This window comes from Seriola dumerili, unplaced genomic scaffold (genome assembly GCF_002260705.1).
Source record: "Seriola dumerili isolate Sdu_G_001 unplaced genomic scaffold, Sdu_1.0 BDQW01000003.1, whole genome shotgun sequence".
In the NCBI taxonomy this organism is placed as follows: Eukaryota; Metazoa; Chordata; class Actinopteri; order Carangiformes; family Carangidae; genus Seriola; species Seriola dumerili.
In genome coordinates this window covers 948718-964219 of record NW_019174258.1, presented here as the reverse complement: position 1 = coordinate 964219, position 15502 = coordinate 948718, and the positions used below count along the sequence as shown (strand labels likewise).

The window sequence follows — 15502 nt, the reverse complement described above, 5'->3', positions numbered from 1 at the left end:
CATATAAAAGTATAGTTGTATTATTGGCTAAATGTACTTAAAGTATCAAAAGTAAAAGCATTCATTGTGCCAAAACACTGATTTCTGAGTGTCATATAATTATCTATTGTATATGATATGATAAATTGGTATCATTATTGGAAACTAGTTGATGTTGAATTATGTCAAAATCATTGATCCTTTTCACAGTTGAGCTCTTAAAAAGGACACTATCACTCAGCCACATCCACAGAAACATCAGCAAACCCCTGAGTCCAATGTGCCCCTCCCCTTTTGGAATAAGAGATTTATCAGCTGTTATCGATCTGTAAAACAGTTGTCATGTCTTTTTGTTTTGGCCCTGAGCCCTTCCATTGGAAAAATTCTAAAAATGTGTTTATACCGTTGTGTTACAGTTGAAGTTTTATTCACATTGCTAAGAAATTAAGCTTGTCCAGCAGCTTAGATCTAGGTTCCTTTGTTACCTGGTAGCCCCAGTAAAAATATTTCATTTCACAATCGAACTAATATCTTGTGCCAATACATGTCCAGCGCCTGTGTCAGAGGGAGTATTGAGATCTCTGACTTAAGTAAAAGTAACAATAGCACAACCAGAGCCAACTCCAAAAACAGTGCATGCACACTCTATCTGTTAAGGGCTTTTTAAGTTTGCAGCACATTTCTGAAAACAGTGCAGCATTGTGAGGCTGTGCCATTTTATCACAGACAGCACATTTGTCTGTCAGCAGCTATACTGGCAACTTTCTGTCAACCAATCACTAAAAGACAGGTCAACCTAATTTCCACAGCTGAGCAGACAACAGCAAGTCTTGTTGGTTTCCACAGCAAAATCCCTCTTAAGCAACTGTTCCCACACAGGAGGGAATATTAAACACCTGTACTGTAACCTGCAAACAGCAACAAACAATAGGCTATTATTGCCCGGACAACATGAACCCTTAATTATCACCGTCTTCCAGTGAGAATTAGTATTCAGATGCTTTACCACACAGCAAAAACACCCCATTACAAGTAAGCCATAAGTCCTGCATTGAAAATGTAGTATAACTTGAATAAAAGTAGTTATTAATTGATTCATTAATTAATTAATGAATTAATTAATGTGTTTTTACTGCATTTACTGTGGTAGCTGCTTGAGGTGGAGATAATTTATTTTATATAGAGCTGCAACTAATAATTATTGTCATTGCTGATTATTTCCTTGATTAATTACATTACATGTTGCTCATCTTCTTGTCGACACACAGATGCTTTGTTAAGAAGAAAAGCCCCTGAGGTTTGTTTTTTTTCAGTCATATGTGCTCCGTGTAAATCTGGTTGTTCTTGTATGACCAGCCATATGGTTCATTAAATCTAATGCTGAATCAAGATCTGATCACAAGAATAGCGAGAGTGCAATCACAACAGGCAGTGACATATGTACTGTTATGTTTGTTTATGGCAGTGGGTTTCTACATGAAACTGGATTTGACAGAGGCCCGGCTGAGAGACTTGCTCACTGATTGCAGAAGCAAAAGAAACTCCATTTGTTTGATGTCTGGTTACTGATTAACCACTCGGTCCCATAGAAATGGCTCTTATGTTGTTCTGAGAGTTTTTTCTCTTCATATTTACTGACGTGTTTTGACGTTAACTAACAGCAAATCTTTGTTGAAAAATGATGCTGAACAAGCTCTTGCGAGACACTTGATTCTGTCGTTCCTCTGTGACTCTGCGTCTCTAGTTTCTATTAAAAGGGAGTGACTGCAGGCCATTCATATGAGGAATGTGATCTGGCTGTCATGATGAATGTCTGTTGGCTCCTGCAAGATATTTGACAGAATGAGTAAGTATAAACTGATGAGCATAAATCCATTGTGTAAAATCAAGTGATAGTGTAGTTGTGAGGCAGAAAGTAGCAGTAGCATTAAAAAATAATGGTTGCCGTGCTGTTTTCCTTTTCATCACTATCAACTATCAACAGTATCAATAATTTATTGGCTATAGCAACTCCTGTAGAATCTGAGACGCCTCCTGTAGCTGCAGTATAAACCTATTTCAGACTTTAACCGCTCTCAAATACTTCAGTAAAAGTTGCAATTTTAGACTAATTCTGAAAAATTTTAGACTAAATTCTCCATTACAAATAAAAGTCCTGCATTCAAAGTTTTTGATTTTATAAAAATCATCAACGATCTAATTTCTACATAATTATATAATTGGATTGTTATTATTGATGCATTAATATGTAAGAGGTATAAACATTGTATTTGGTCAAGGTGGAGCTCATTTGAACTATTTTATATAGTCTTTGGAGCTTAAATCTGTTTATGTATTTACTTACTTGAAGCAAGTTTTTGATAAAAGAACAAAAAAACATAGAGCTACTGCTTGTAACAGTGACTTAGACCAAGTAGTTATATCATGCATAGCCATAACAGGAAGATAATGTCAAACTCCTCTTCTGTGAGTGAGTGGTGGTTCCGCCTATTAGCCACTCCTGTTGATAACAATTGCTCCACCTGTCCCAGCCCCAGTGAGAGGACCCGCCCTGTGAAAGAGGCACGGACTAGGGAGGCAGGTGAAATGTGGCCCGACAGGTCTGATGGGAATACAGAGAAACACAGTTACCGTCAGAGAGACAGGCAGGGAGGTTGCTGAGTGACTGACAACTCTGGCAGGCTGGTGGATTAAGGAAGAGTCTGGCTGGAAGGACAATGACATATTTGTGATTGCGTTGCTGAGTGCGGAGCTGGATTGCACCTGGTCATTTCCCTGACTTGACAGGGCACCTTGGGGCCCCTGTGGACTCCCACCATTCACCACCACTGGGCTTGACAGAGAGTGGAATTTCCCTCCTCTTCCCTGGCTGGAGCCGGGGGCAGATGGTCGCACTGAGACTTTGAGCAGAACTCAGGAAGGAGAGTGAGAGGAAAGGGTGGGAGGGGGGCCAGAGAGAGGGAGAGGAAGAGAAGTGAGGAGTGGACAGAAGAGGAGACATGCTTCGCTACGGTTCAGGACGAACTGCTTCCACCACCACCACCACCACCACAACAACAGAGGACTCTCCAGAGTCTTCAAGTGAGGTAAGAAGTCCCAGAGAAGTCAGGACACCGAAAAGCTCCCTCTGTCTCTCCCCTTGTCTCTCCTCCTTCTCCTCAGTGTTTTGCAAACAGCTCAGTGTTTTTTCCTCCCTCCTCTGTTTGTCCCCTGTTGCTTTCACTTAGTAGCCACTTGTTTCTTGTTTGACATACATTTTCTCAGTCCCACCTAACATTTTCTATTCCCCAATCCTCTAAAAGTTCATGTTGGTTATGTGTTCACTTACAAGAGCTTGCAATGGGAGCTGAGTGTGCAGGAGAGAGGACTGTCATGTTTATTTGAACAGCTCTCTGATAAAACAGGCCTTTGTACTACACCAGCTTTTAAAGTTATTCCCATTGTTTGTAAATGAAGAAAAAGCCTATAAATATTTTCAAAACTGTGTTTGATATGAGTACACTACTGCAGTACTTTTTTTAAGGATAATGTCTTAAATTAAAACCTTTAAATATGTTTAACTGTAAAAAAAAAAGAAAAAAGAAAAAATCTTGTTTACTACACAACCAAACAAAGCACCAAGTGTAGTGTAAATATTCCAGCGAATGTCTCAGTGGCACAGTTTCAGAGCATTTACATGAAATTTGTTTGCAGTTCTGTTGTTATTTTCTATAAATAAACCCATGGTGGTGGACTGTTGGGGTCTGTGAGATTTGTAACCATTCAGTGTCTCAGTTTCAGGGATGTTATAATGAAAACTATTCAATCTTTTTCTCATAGTAACGTTTCACAGAAATGAATGTGCTTGCATAACATAATTTATTTCCCTTTTGTTGGCTTGTTTATTTTTCTTAGAGGAGGATCAGACGCCTCAGGTTAACTCTACATGCAGGAGATGATGGAAACAACAAGGCCAAAACGGACAACTCAGACACCGTAAGTCGTTCTTCTCCCTCTCATTGAAATTCTATAATTAGTCAAGCTGCGTCCTCCCTATAAATCCTGCTTGACAGCCATATTTAGATAGGTAGAGGTGTAATGAATAGAGTTAAACCTTGTATGTCCATTTGGTGAACTGAAGTTGTCTAAACAAACCAACTGAATTGTGTGTCTCTCTCTAACTATAATCGTACAACCACACACACCCAGGCACTGTCAATATCTGATAGTGATGCGGGAGAATGATAAGAACGGAAAATGCAACATTAATTTATTATATATGATACCTAAGAAGAAAGATTGTGGAGCTGCTGAGATTTATGGGTTTATTTATCATCTGGTCCAGTTACACAATCATGACAGGAGGGTGTGTGCGCGTGGTAATGTGCACACAGCTGTTTCAAATTTTCTTCAAAGCTCAGCTCTGACTCTGCATTGTAAATCTAGTCCATACACTAGAAAATATTTAAAATGCTTTTGCTGAACAGACATCACATTTGATGTCTCACTGAGACACCTGACAGCTTGGTTGAAACAGTAACTCAAACTCTAGTAACTACACAAACATAGCTCATTAAATTGGCTCTTGCTCAGTGGAGTGAAGAATGACACTCAGGCAGTATCCGTGTCTGTTGCTGCACATTGTGACCATGTGAATTATGATTGTGAGTCTACGCTGCAGGCTGTGTGGGTGTTTGCTGTAGGTGGCTCAGCCCCGGGTTTTGTTTGTGTTAAGGATCCAGAGCTTGATGCCAGAGTTTAACAGCGAGAGTGTGAGAACTGAGTGCGATGTTTTACTTACTGTTGGCCCCAAGGAGGTTTCTAGTCGTGGTGGCATGTTTTGTATGAACCTTGGCCAAGGAGCATGGTTTTCGTCAAGTTATCACACCTCCACAAACTCCTGCTGATAGCACGCTGCGCTAATCTCTGAATGTGCTTCCCTTTGGGAGGGTGTGACCACGACTATTGAAACTGATGACAGAGGACAGTCTGGTCAAGAGTGAACACAAAGTGGGGAGTAACACACATGTGCTCGGTGGTGACGTGTACTTCAGTGTGTGTTTACTGAAGATGTAACTCCGCACCCATGCAACTGTGCCGCCAGTGTGTCTGTGGGCAGATATCAGCTGCTCAAAGTGGAAGTTTCTACAGACAATTAGCCACCTGAATGAAAAGAACAGGAGGAAATGAAAAGAGTAAATAAAAATGGTACATTAACCTTAGATGAATAAAAATTTTTTGGAAATTTGCATAATTGCTTTCTTGCCAAGGGTTACATGAGAGGATTAATGCCTCAGTCACATCTGTAAAGTAAATACAACCAGCAGCTAGTTAGCGTAGCTTAGCACAAACATACAGGGGAGAAACAGCCAGGCTGGTTTCGCTCTGTCAAGGCAACAAATCAAACAACCAGCACCTGTCAACCTCACTTATTAACACATCTTGCTTGTTTTATACTAAATACATAAATAAATGAATGAATAAACAAAAAAAGAACATTTGACAGGTTGGTTTCCCTGTTTCTAGTCTTTATGCTAAGCTAGGCTAACCGGCTGCTGGCTGTGGCTATATAATTACCACACAGCTAATTCACAAAAAAGAAAAAGAAAAAAAAAAGACTGTATTTCCCAAAGTGTTGAACTATTGCTGTAAAATCCAAAAGTTACAAAATGTTTCACATGAAAATCTGCACAAAATGATGCAAAAGACAAGTACAACCTATTCACTGAAGTGCTAAAACAAGCTGGTGCATAATTTGAAACTGTGGGACACAGTGGAAAAAAGCCGCTTCAGGAGAATTTGAAGAGGAATATCAGGGTTCAGGAGGTTAAAAACTCACCTCTGTGTCCTCTTCATCTAGACTCATTGTGTATTTAGCACTGAACTCAGAGTGCAGGTGCTGCTGTACTTGTGAAAAGATTCAGGTCAAATACTCATACAGTGTTTAAAACTGGCAGTGTTAAACAAGGTTGATTTGACAGTCCGGTTTTTTGTTATTACATTTATCTGCTCACCGAGCGTCCGTGACCTTTTTTAGACATGTTTTCACAGAAGCTGCTCAATCTTTGATCTCAGATGTAATCTTTAGGGAAGGTCAAATGTAGGTCACTTGGATTTTGTGATGAAAAAAGTTAAAAAAGAAAAAAAGAAAAAAAAAGGGAAGGCACAAAGTGAATCAAGAGGGAAGGAACTGACTGATACATCCTCTGTCTGAGATATCCAGAGATAATATGTTTCAGTAGAAACACTGGTTAAAGTGGTTCTTCGCCATGAAATTAGAAAGGGGGTGTACTGCAACCTGACACATCATGGACACAATCCAACTACTGACTATGACCTAGATTAGATGAAATACATCTGCACCATGACACGTAGAGGACTAAAGGACACAGAGTTGCTACATATAGACGTTTCTACACCTACAGCATTGGATTTCATCGCCACAATGGCTGAAAGTCTCTTCAAAGTGAAGATGATTCAACCCAATGAACTACATGAGAGGGTCTTTGTGTTGTGACTTCAAATACAACTCTCATGTCTGTGTTGGTAATAAGGAGCTTATCCAATCAGACGAATCCATCACAATGTAGTCATATGATAGAGCGGTCAGTTCATGTGCTACAAACAAATGACAGTGAAGTGTTTGACAAAGGGACGTCTTTAAGTTATTTTTTACAAGTTTGCATGATTCAAGGTTGTCAGTGTCAACAGGTCAGTTTCCCTCAAGCCAAAAAAACAAAAGAAACCCTGTGTGCTCTTTCTGCCAAGATTACTCGGCTGAAGTTTGAGCTACAAACACCAACACCAGGTAAACATTGTCCACCAGTGTGGTCAAACATTGCCATTGTAAAATTCAAATCTGAATGGACATTACATATAGAGCTTTGTTATTGTGAGCTCTCAGAGAAGTGGGCTGCTGTTGTTACAACATTAATATGGCTGCTCTTCCCTCCCATCCACCCTCACCATTTCTCAACAGCATGTTCTCTGTAGATTAAGTGGTGTAGAAATGTGAGGCTCAGCTCTGTTCACAAGGCAACACTGGCGTCTTTGTTCTAGTTTCTCCTCACTCTTATCTCTGCAAGATGTCGAGGCTGACGCCTGTTTCTCTGGATAATAGGTCTGAATATTTAGCAGAGGTTATCTATCTATCTATCTATCTATCTATCTATCTATCTATCTATCTATCTATCTATCTATCTAAAATTATTGTTTATATAACAGGCACACAAATATTGTAATGTCGTTACTCCTACTTCAGAGGTGATCACACCCACAACAAGATGATATATAAAAAAATTACAGTAAGTCATCATTGTCGTGGGGAATCATGGGATTATAGTAAGTGATAAATCGTAGGTCATATAGCACTTCTTGGATGCACACACACACACACACACACACACACACACACACACACACACACACACACACACACACACAAATTACAGTAAATGAAAACTATGAAGTTTCCATACACCACATACAAAACATAATCTTCACATACAATTAGAAAACTATGCAAAATGACTGTACGATACAAGGAGGGCGCCAAAACAGTGTTGATGTGAAGAAAAAGGAAGATAATACAGTGAGATAACACAGAGTTTACAGAGTCTTGGCTACATGTGACCAGAAACAATGACAGTGTAGTCTCCTTTACTGCAACAGAAACTTGGCTAATTAGAAGGTGGCAGTGGAGCAATGTTTGCACTAAATAATAATACTTATGTAATCTGAACCATTTCGAACTTTAGAGTGTCAACACAGTCAAATGAAGTGAATCATTCACAACGCCAGTCTTACGTAAATATTTGTTGTTCTTGTTGTTTTTTTTTCTTTTTGCAGGCTGAGGCAAGAAAAGATGTCAATGGGGTGTGGAAGAAGAAGAATGGGCTGATCCAAAGAGAGAGGCCAGCTGGCAGGGAGTCACCTCAGCAGGTAGACAGCCACATCCACCACATGAATAATAGTCATGACACTGCGACGCATGTGTGTCACTGACATCCCTCTGTACAACACGTCTCTGTGCATGCACTCACAGGCTGTCATTAATAATGTCTTCATAGATATTCAGCACGAACAGATGCTGGAGGGTGACAAGTTCCATGTCTCAGGTGTATCTGTTTAAATTTGAAGGAGACCAACACATTCATCCTCATTGGTTTAGTAAAATGTTTTGTCTTCCTCTGAGTTAGAAGAGACACAACAAGATGAGCTGAATCATGGGAGATTACTGTAAATATCTAGGATTAGATATTAGAGCTGAAACGATTAGACAATTAATTGATTAGTTGAAAATTAAGTGGAAACAAATTATAAAAAACTTATTTACCATTTAAGATATATTTTAAGCAAAACTGCCAAGAGTGATCTGGTTCCTGCTCCTCAAATATATTTACTTTAGTTTTCTTTGTCTCCTCTGATGGTAATCTCAGTATACACCGAGCAATATGAATAAGTCAGTTTGGGCTTTAGGAAATTGTGATGAGTATTTTTTCTGACATTTCATAGTCCAAATGAGGTATCGATCAATCAGGAAAATCATATACTGAGTAATCGATAAGCGATGAGTGTTAGTTGCAGCCTTAGATCGCTTTGCTTCTTGTAGTACATCTGAAATATTTATAGAGACTGAATCCCTAAGCTGCACTTGAGTAATTAATCTGCGTCCATGACTACGATTGTCATTTGTTATTTAGTTATTGCATTGTCTACAGTGCTGTGCTGCTCCTGTGCTGCTGTGTGTCTGTTTTCATTGGTGGCCTGGCTGTTAGAGGTACAATAGTCAGAAATGGCAGCAGCTCATGTACTGGGTTGCAGAAACACGACACCTTCAATACACCCTGCACTTTTTCTAGCCCTTCTTTCCCAACCTCCGGTTTCCAGTGCTCAGCAGCAGTAGTGCTGGAAATACCTGATCAAGTGTACATATGCAAGCATATGCATCCGCACACAAACACGTGATCCACCTGCAAGTGTGCATGTCTGCACACAAGCATGCACACAAATACACAAACACAATGACAGTCTTAGTCAGCCTCAGTGGAGGGTGGCTACAGAAACCTGACCGGTGCGATCCTGTCTCCCTCAGCACCTCGGAGACATGACCAATGGGGTGCCAGAGTCCTCGCTGCAGCATCATGGGCCCAAAGTGTACGCCGTAGTGCAGAGGACGGGCTCGGACAGACAGCAGGAGGTGATGGCGCGAGAGTGGACGGTCAATCACCTTCATGATGAGATGAGGTACATCAGGGAGGTGAGTGGAGACTAACACAACAAGCAGCCACACCTTTAGGTGAACTCATCATTGTTTTAACATCATGTCATCTATGCAAGGCTGTGTGTGCTGCTGTGCAGATAACATCTGTATGTTGTGTGTGTGTGTATCCAGGTGAGAGATTCTCTGGAGAAGGTGAGAGAGCGGATGTATGGGCAGTTTGGAGGAATGCAGCAATCAATGCAGAAGCTTTCACAGGAAATCAGGGTAATGAAATATGTAACACCATGAGACTGCTCACAACTCCCTCATCAACCTCCAATCTGTGAAGCTGTGAAAAAATCTGAAAAAGCAGTGTACCATTCGTTTCTGCAGACTGCCAACTCACATCGGAGGAGTCTGGAGTCAGAGGTGAGGATCCGGACGGCGGCCATGGAGAGGTTTGATCAGATGAACAGCTCCCTTATAACTGCCAACATCGGCCTGCAGGTAACAAATCAATGTAACTGAACCTGTCGAGATTTTATGTATGACAGGCGTGTGCCTGCATTACAGAAAATGTCAGCTTGATAAGTAAAATAAGCTTCCTTTGCAGAAATCCCTTCTGGAGAACTGTCAGAACAGAATGGACACGAGAGACAGTACGAAGAATTGGCAGAGCACCTGTGAGAAAACAGAAGAAAAACTCAAAGACAAAGAGAGGGAGCTGGCTGCTGCGCAGGCTGAAAACCAGAGTTTAAGACTACAGGTCAGACTAAGTTCACACTCACTCATTCACGTGAACCCACATGTGCATCCACACATTTCAAAACATTACTGTGGGAAAACCTGCTCATTGAGGTACTCAGAGATTCTGGTCATTCAGCCGGTGTGACAGGCGGGTTGCAAAATGGTCTGATGAGTCACTAACAATGGAAAGTGACAAGATGTGTTTAGAAATTATTATTCTCCACCTGATATCTGACCAGTTTTCTATTTACTGCAGGTTACAGTAAAAACACAAGTAAAAATCAAAAACTTTACAGATCATCGAAGGAATTTTGCTCTAGTCTGTGTGATGATTGAACAAAAAGCTCAGTCACTTTCCATTAGAGAGTGAATAACCCCAGCTTCAAAGATTTAAGATATGAGAAGTAGTAGATAAAACAGTATGCTTTGATCCAGCAGATCTAATAACTGATGATCTCACTGCAGTACAGTAGCACATCAGCTGCATCTTCATCTTCTGTTCTGGTGTCAGTACGGAATAATCAGCTGAGCACAGTCTTAATTTCTGCTGTGCTGTGCTGTGAATTGTCCAGGTGGAGTCTTCGCGGGAGGCCAACGCTCAGGCGCTGCAGGAGCTCTCAGCAAAGCTACAGAGGGAGTATGAGGAGAAGCTGCTGGAGGAACAACGGAAACACAGGGAGGAGATTGAAAACCTACAGGTCTGCATTCTTCACTGCTTATGCATTTACTCTCACCGCAGCACATCACACACAGTTTCAGTGCCAATAGAAACCAAATCTTGAACTGAATGTGTCATAAGAAACGTGATGGATGTGCGCTGATTACTCAGGATACCTCAGATGCTTTTGATTTTGACACATTTAAATTATATAAATATTATGGATGTGAAAAGCAACGTCAATTTAAGTGACACCAAAAAATTTTGATAAATGACAAAACTCTTGACAACTTCATGAGCCGTTTCAAACGTAGTCCAACATCTAAACTAAAATGTTTTTCTGCTCACACAGGCCCAACTCGATGAGTACATCAGGCGACTGGAGGAAGCAGAGAGAAAAATCCGGACTGCAGAGGCCAAGATTGCAGAGAGGGACCAGAGGATCATTGAGGTGGAGCGTCTACTGGACTGTATGGGAAAGGTAAGACAAGCAATGAATATCAAACAAACTATTCTTCATGTAAATAATAAACACATTATGCTGTAATCTTTATCCTTTATCCATACATCATCATACACAGTACACTTTGAGCAGTCTGTGGTTCTTCTGTCATGTCTGCCTGTGGTACCTACATAAAACCACTTGAATTTACATCAAGATTGATCTGTTATTAGATCTTATCTATGTCTGGAAGGTTATGTCAGTTAACAGTTTGACGTTTGAATTCTGCCTGAAAGCAACAAGGAATGCATATACTGCTGTGAGAAAATAAAACTGTGGACACAAGAATTTCACAATCTTTTGAGAATCAGGATTTTTGTTTAACCGTTGTGTCAAATCTCCACAGGAGAAGAGTCAACTCCAAAAGAAGCTGCAGGAATGTGAACAGCGTCTCCGCTTGATAGAGCTGACCGACAAAACTGATACAACTGTGGCCAAAAGGTACAAATTATTGTAAGGTCCAGAAAAACAAACATCAGGTCAATTTATCAGCTTTTTTGTGGGCTCTCAATCATGTCACCTCTTCTTCATCCATCAATGATGTTTGCTCAGTTGTCATGATGTTGGATCAGAGGATGCTCAAGTTCTTTGTCTTCAAGTTGGGATTGTTTTGTCAAACTACTATTTCCCGTGTCAAGAGGAAGCTTTTAATGCTTCAAAAAAAATACCATGTTTGCACTATTACTGTAATGCCTGTAAATCAATCAGTGTGCTGCAGTCCCTTTTCCTTCTGAAGTTTGCATTCCCAATTTGGCTGCATGTTTCAGGAACATGCAAGATGAGCCTCTTTTCATCTGAGTTTATCCTGTATGTGCTGGTTGTGTTTAGGTCCAAAGAGCTGCAAGGTGAAGCAGTGGACCTCCGGGAGAGAATCAAACACTTGAACGACATGGTGTTCTGCCAGCAGAGGAAAGTCAAAGGAATGATCGAAGAGGTGAGGAGGGTTTATTTATCTGTGTGTGAAACTGTCCCGTCACAGGCATTTAGGCCTTCTGCTCTACTTTGTGTTTTGATAATGGGTGTGGATGCATTCGTCAGCTCAATTCGTCAAGAAGTTTATTTACCAGAGCTCCAGGGTACGCATGAATTCAGTGCTCACAAGGAATATTCAACTTAATCAGGACCCAGAGCCAATAAAGGGTGGTGCATTTTCTTTTTGCCAGCAGCAATATTTATCTTTCTGAATAATCTCCAACAAGCATAATTTCCCCAAAATAATTATAAATTTTTATTGTGCATATAGGGAAAATAGAGACAGTTTTCAATTACTACACCTCTATTCAATAAACTAGTAAATATGTAAGTTTCCAATAACAAATGAATATTAAGTTTGCTGTAAATTAAGCTTTTTCCCCACTCTTAGTTTCCCTGTAATTAGCACAGAACTATAAAGTTATTTCCAGGAAACTTAAATGTCATACTCATAAAATAAAGCATTATTACTGAAGATCTGCTTGAAAACACACAATCACTTATTTCTATTGATTGCTGTCTTCTTGAATTTGTGAAGGTTGAATCACTGCGAGCTCAAGTCGCTCAGAAGGATATGTTCATCTCAGAGCTTCTGGACAGAATTGCAATAGTGGAGTGTGAGGTAAGACACATACTTACTTACTACTCCTTTTTTTTTTTTTTTGGTGTGGTGTGGTAATCTGCTGCATGGCTACAGATGATTGCCTTGGCTGCTGAGCGCTGGATTTCCTGATTCTTTCAACAATGTCTGTGTGGTTTTCTTTTATCACTGCAGCTATCAAGTCACTTTCACACGTGAAGTGACGGCAGTCCTTTGCATGTATCTGACCTGACAGTGTTGTTTCCTGTTTTCCTTTTCCTAGAATAATGAATTAGAAGACAAGCTGAAGTATTTTGTGTCCACACAGAGTAGGCAGCAAGAGGCTTTGGAAACCAGAGAGATAGGAGTAGGCTGTGATCTGCTCCCCAGGTAAGAAGCATAGTTGGATAAATATATTTAGTGGCATCAGGTTATATTTTGCGCTTTGCTTGGAGGTGGTTTCTCATTCTGATGTCTGACTGTGCATCTGCAGACATGAGGCACAGAGGCATGATGTTGAAACTCCTGTTGAGTGTGAACCGTCTCATCTCCATCCCATACAACCCCCACAACCCGTTCAGCCTCCATCACCAATGAAACCTTCATCACCCACACAACCTCTATCACCCACACAACCACTATCACCCACTGAACCTCTATCACGCACTCAGCTTCCATCGCCCTTACAACTCTCACCTTCTACAGAACCTCCATCCCTCTCCCAACCTTTAATCCCCCCATCTCCCATTCAGCATCCATTCCTCTACCTGACATCGGTCACCCAAACAAGGACAATAAGGTCTAATAACCCTCCACCCAGCAGGCTGGAGTCTAGTTTACTGAAGTACACTCCTGTTGAATACAGCCGCTTCCTGCAGTCCAAACCCTCAGTACCGAGTGGGACGTCTCCCTACACCCATCAGACTGAACCTGAACCTCCTTTGAGCCCGGTCCAGTCGAGGAGAGACGAGGTGGACACAGAAACAAACAAAAACGCATACTCAAGTCCGGAAGAATCACCTTTAGCCCCATTCTCCTCTCAACCGAGATCGAGAGCACCTCAAGTTTATACACCGTTCATGAAACTTATGGAACTAACAGCAAACATAAACATAGACTCATCTTAAAGCAATAGATCTAGCAATAGACATTTCAGACATTTTGGGAAATACATTACACTCTCTTTCTTGCCAAGAGTTACATGAGAAGATTAATACCACTCCCATTTTTTTTTATTGTAATCATGCTGCTAAGATCAGCAGCCATTTATCTTAGCTTAGCATAAATGCTGAAAACAGGAGCAAACAGCTATGTCCGAAAGTAATGAAATCTGCCCTAGTGGGAGAAGCAAAGGGTAAAATTCAGAATATTACAGAAGTTAAAGGAACAACTGCATGGCAGCCAGTGAAAATCACTGCTCACAGCCAAGAAATAGTCCAGTCCGCAACCCCCATCATATGACAAAAAGTTTTTACACTTCAGTTTTTGTATTGATTACAAAAGGAGTTTGTTGACTCATGACCTTTGGCCAGAACTGAACAGGGTAGTCTTTTCCCTCCTGTCTTTATGCTAAGATAAGTCATATGTAGCTGCAGTTGGCTTAGCATAATGCTAAGCTGTGCGTCATGAGCGTACAGTTCCTCCAGTTAAAACTAGCTGTAACTTACACATTTACCGCGCAGTGATGAGAGTGGTGTTGATCCTCTCTTCTAACCCTTGGCAATAAAGCAGGCTAATCCTTAAAGTGTTGAATTATTCCTTTAAAAACTCAGTCATGTTTGGTATTATTTTCACTGCTGGTGGTCTTTTTAAATTCCACCAACACAGATCTCATATCTTAAACAGTCAGAAGTTGACACATTATAATAGTAATTTTTCTGTCATGTACAGTCTCATGTAGAATATGGTCAATGATGAAGTCTTATGTAGGTTTTTTTATTCTATTCTGATTCTATGTTTGCACATCACTGTTAAATATAATAAAATGTTGAAGGGTAAATAATCTGATGCTCTGTAAAAAAAAATATTTTGTTAATAATGTACTGAAGAATTTTATTTGTTTTGTTTACAGTGAATGTAGCCTACTTATGTTGCTCATGGAGCTATGAGCATTCAGCCCTATATGAAGGTTGATAAGGCTATTGTATTTAACATTTTATATTGGCTCTGTACAAAACATATGATATATTATTTTGTTATTGTCACATTATGTACAAAATATTTATTAACATGCTTTGTGCCTTTGTGAGCCTACCATCTGATACTGGTGGTGGGAATGAATCTCTTTGAATTGGCAACAGGGTAATATAATATTATAATGTAAACTTAATTTCTGTGATAATGACAAAATTGTTAATTTACTTTGAAGATATTAACCTTAATGAGGTGACTGCCATTCCTGAGCCACAGGCACAAGTATTATCCAGCTGTTGTCTGCACTGCCACAACTGTGATTTGAAAATGCTTAATGATGTGCCTTTTCCTTAACATTACATATCAAACTGCAACTAATGAAAAGAGGCCAGCATAATGATTGGCTAATAAAGACTTTACTGTACAAGCATCCTGACTGTGTTAGTGGATGCCCCAACCTACATACAACTTCATACAGAAGCATGAAGCTTATATATGACTTGTCTGGTAAGAAACACAAAAAGGCTTCTTTTTTTTAATAACTGGTTTGTACGGTTTCCATTTCAGATGTTTAACTTTCACACTTTTGCATAAATGTCATGCATAGGCACTGAACTTCATGTTCAGTAAATATGCAAAAGATGTCACTAACTGTATTTTGAGCACGTGTCCTGTGAATAATATTCAGATCATGTGTCTGCAGAGCTATTGTTCATTGCTTTTTACAGGAAATGATGTGCACAGGCTTCG

The 15502-nt window shown here is 40.2% G+C and overlaps 1 protein-coding gene across 4 annotated transcripts; it reads left to right on the top strand.

Moving 5' to 3' along the window:
- The first annotated feature begins 2672 nt into the window (after positions 1–2672).
- LOC111221265 (myocardial zonula adherens protein-like) lies at positions 2673–15457 on the top strand. 4 transcript variants are annotated; one of them, XM_022744646.1, is made up of 14 exons: positions 2673–3065; positions 3874–3954; positions 7807–7899; positions 9053–9217; positions 9353–9445; positions 9554–9667; positions 9774–9926; positions 10480–10605; positions 10918–11046; positions 11414–11508; positions 11896–12001; positions 12578–12661; positions 12903–13009; positions 13113–15457. In XM_022744646.1, exons 1-14 carry the CDS (start codon positions 2979–2981, stop codon positions 13744–13746), a joined length of 2067 nt encoding a protein of 688 aa, XP_022600367.1. In that variant the 5' UTR covers positions 2673–2978; the 3' UTR covers positions 13747–15457. The 4 variants fall into 4 exon arrangements, with proteins under 4 accessions (XP_022600367.1, XP_022600368.1, XP_022600372.1 ...); XM_022744647.1 differs by having other exon boundaries at positions 9762–9926; positions 12948–13009; XM_022744651.1 differs by having other exon boundaries at positions 9762–9926; positions 13485–15457.
- The last annotated feature ends 45 nt before the right edge of the window (positions 15458–15502 follow it).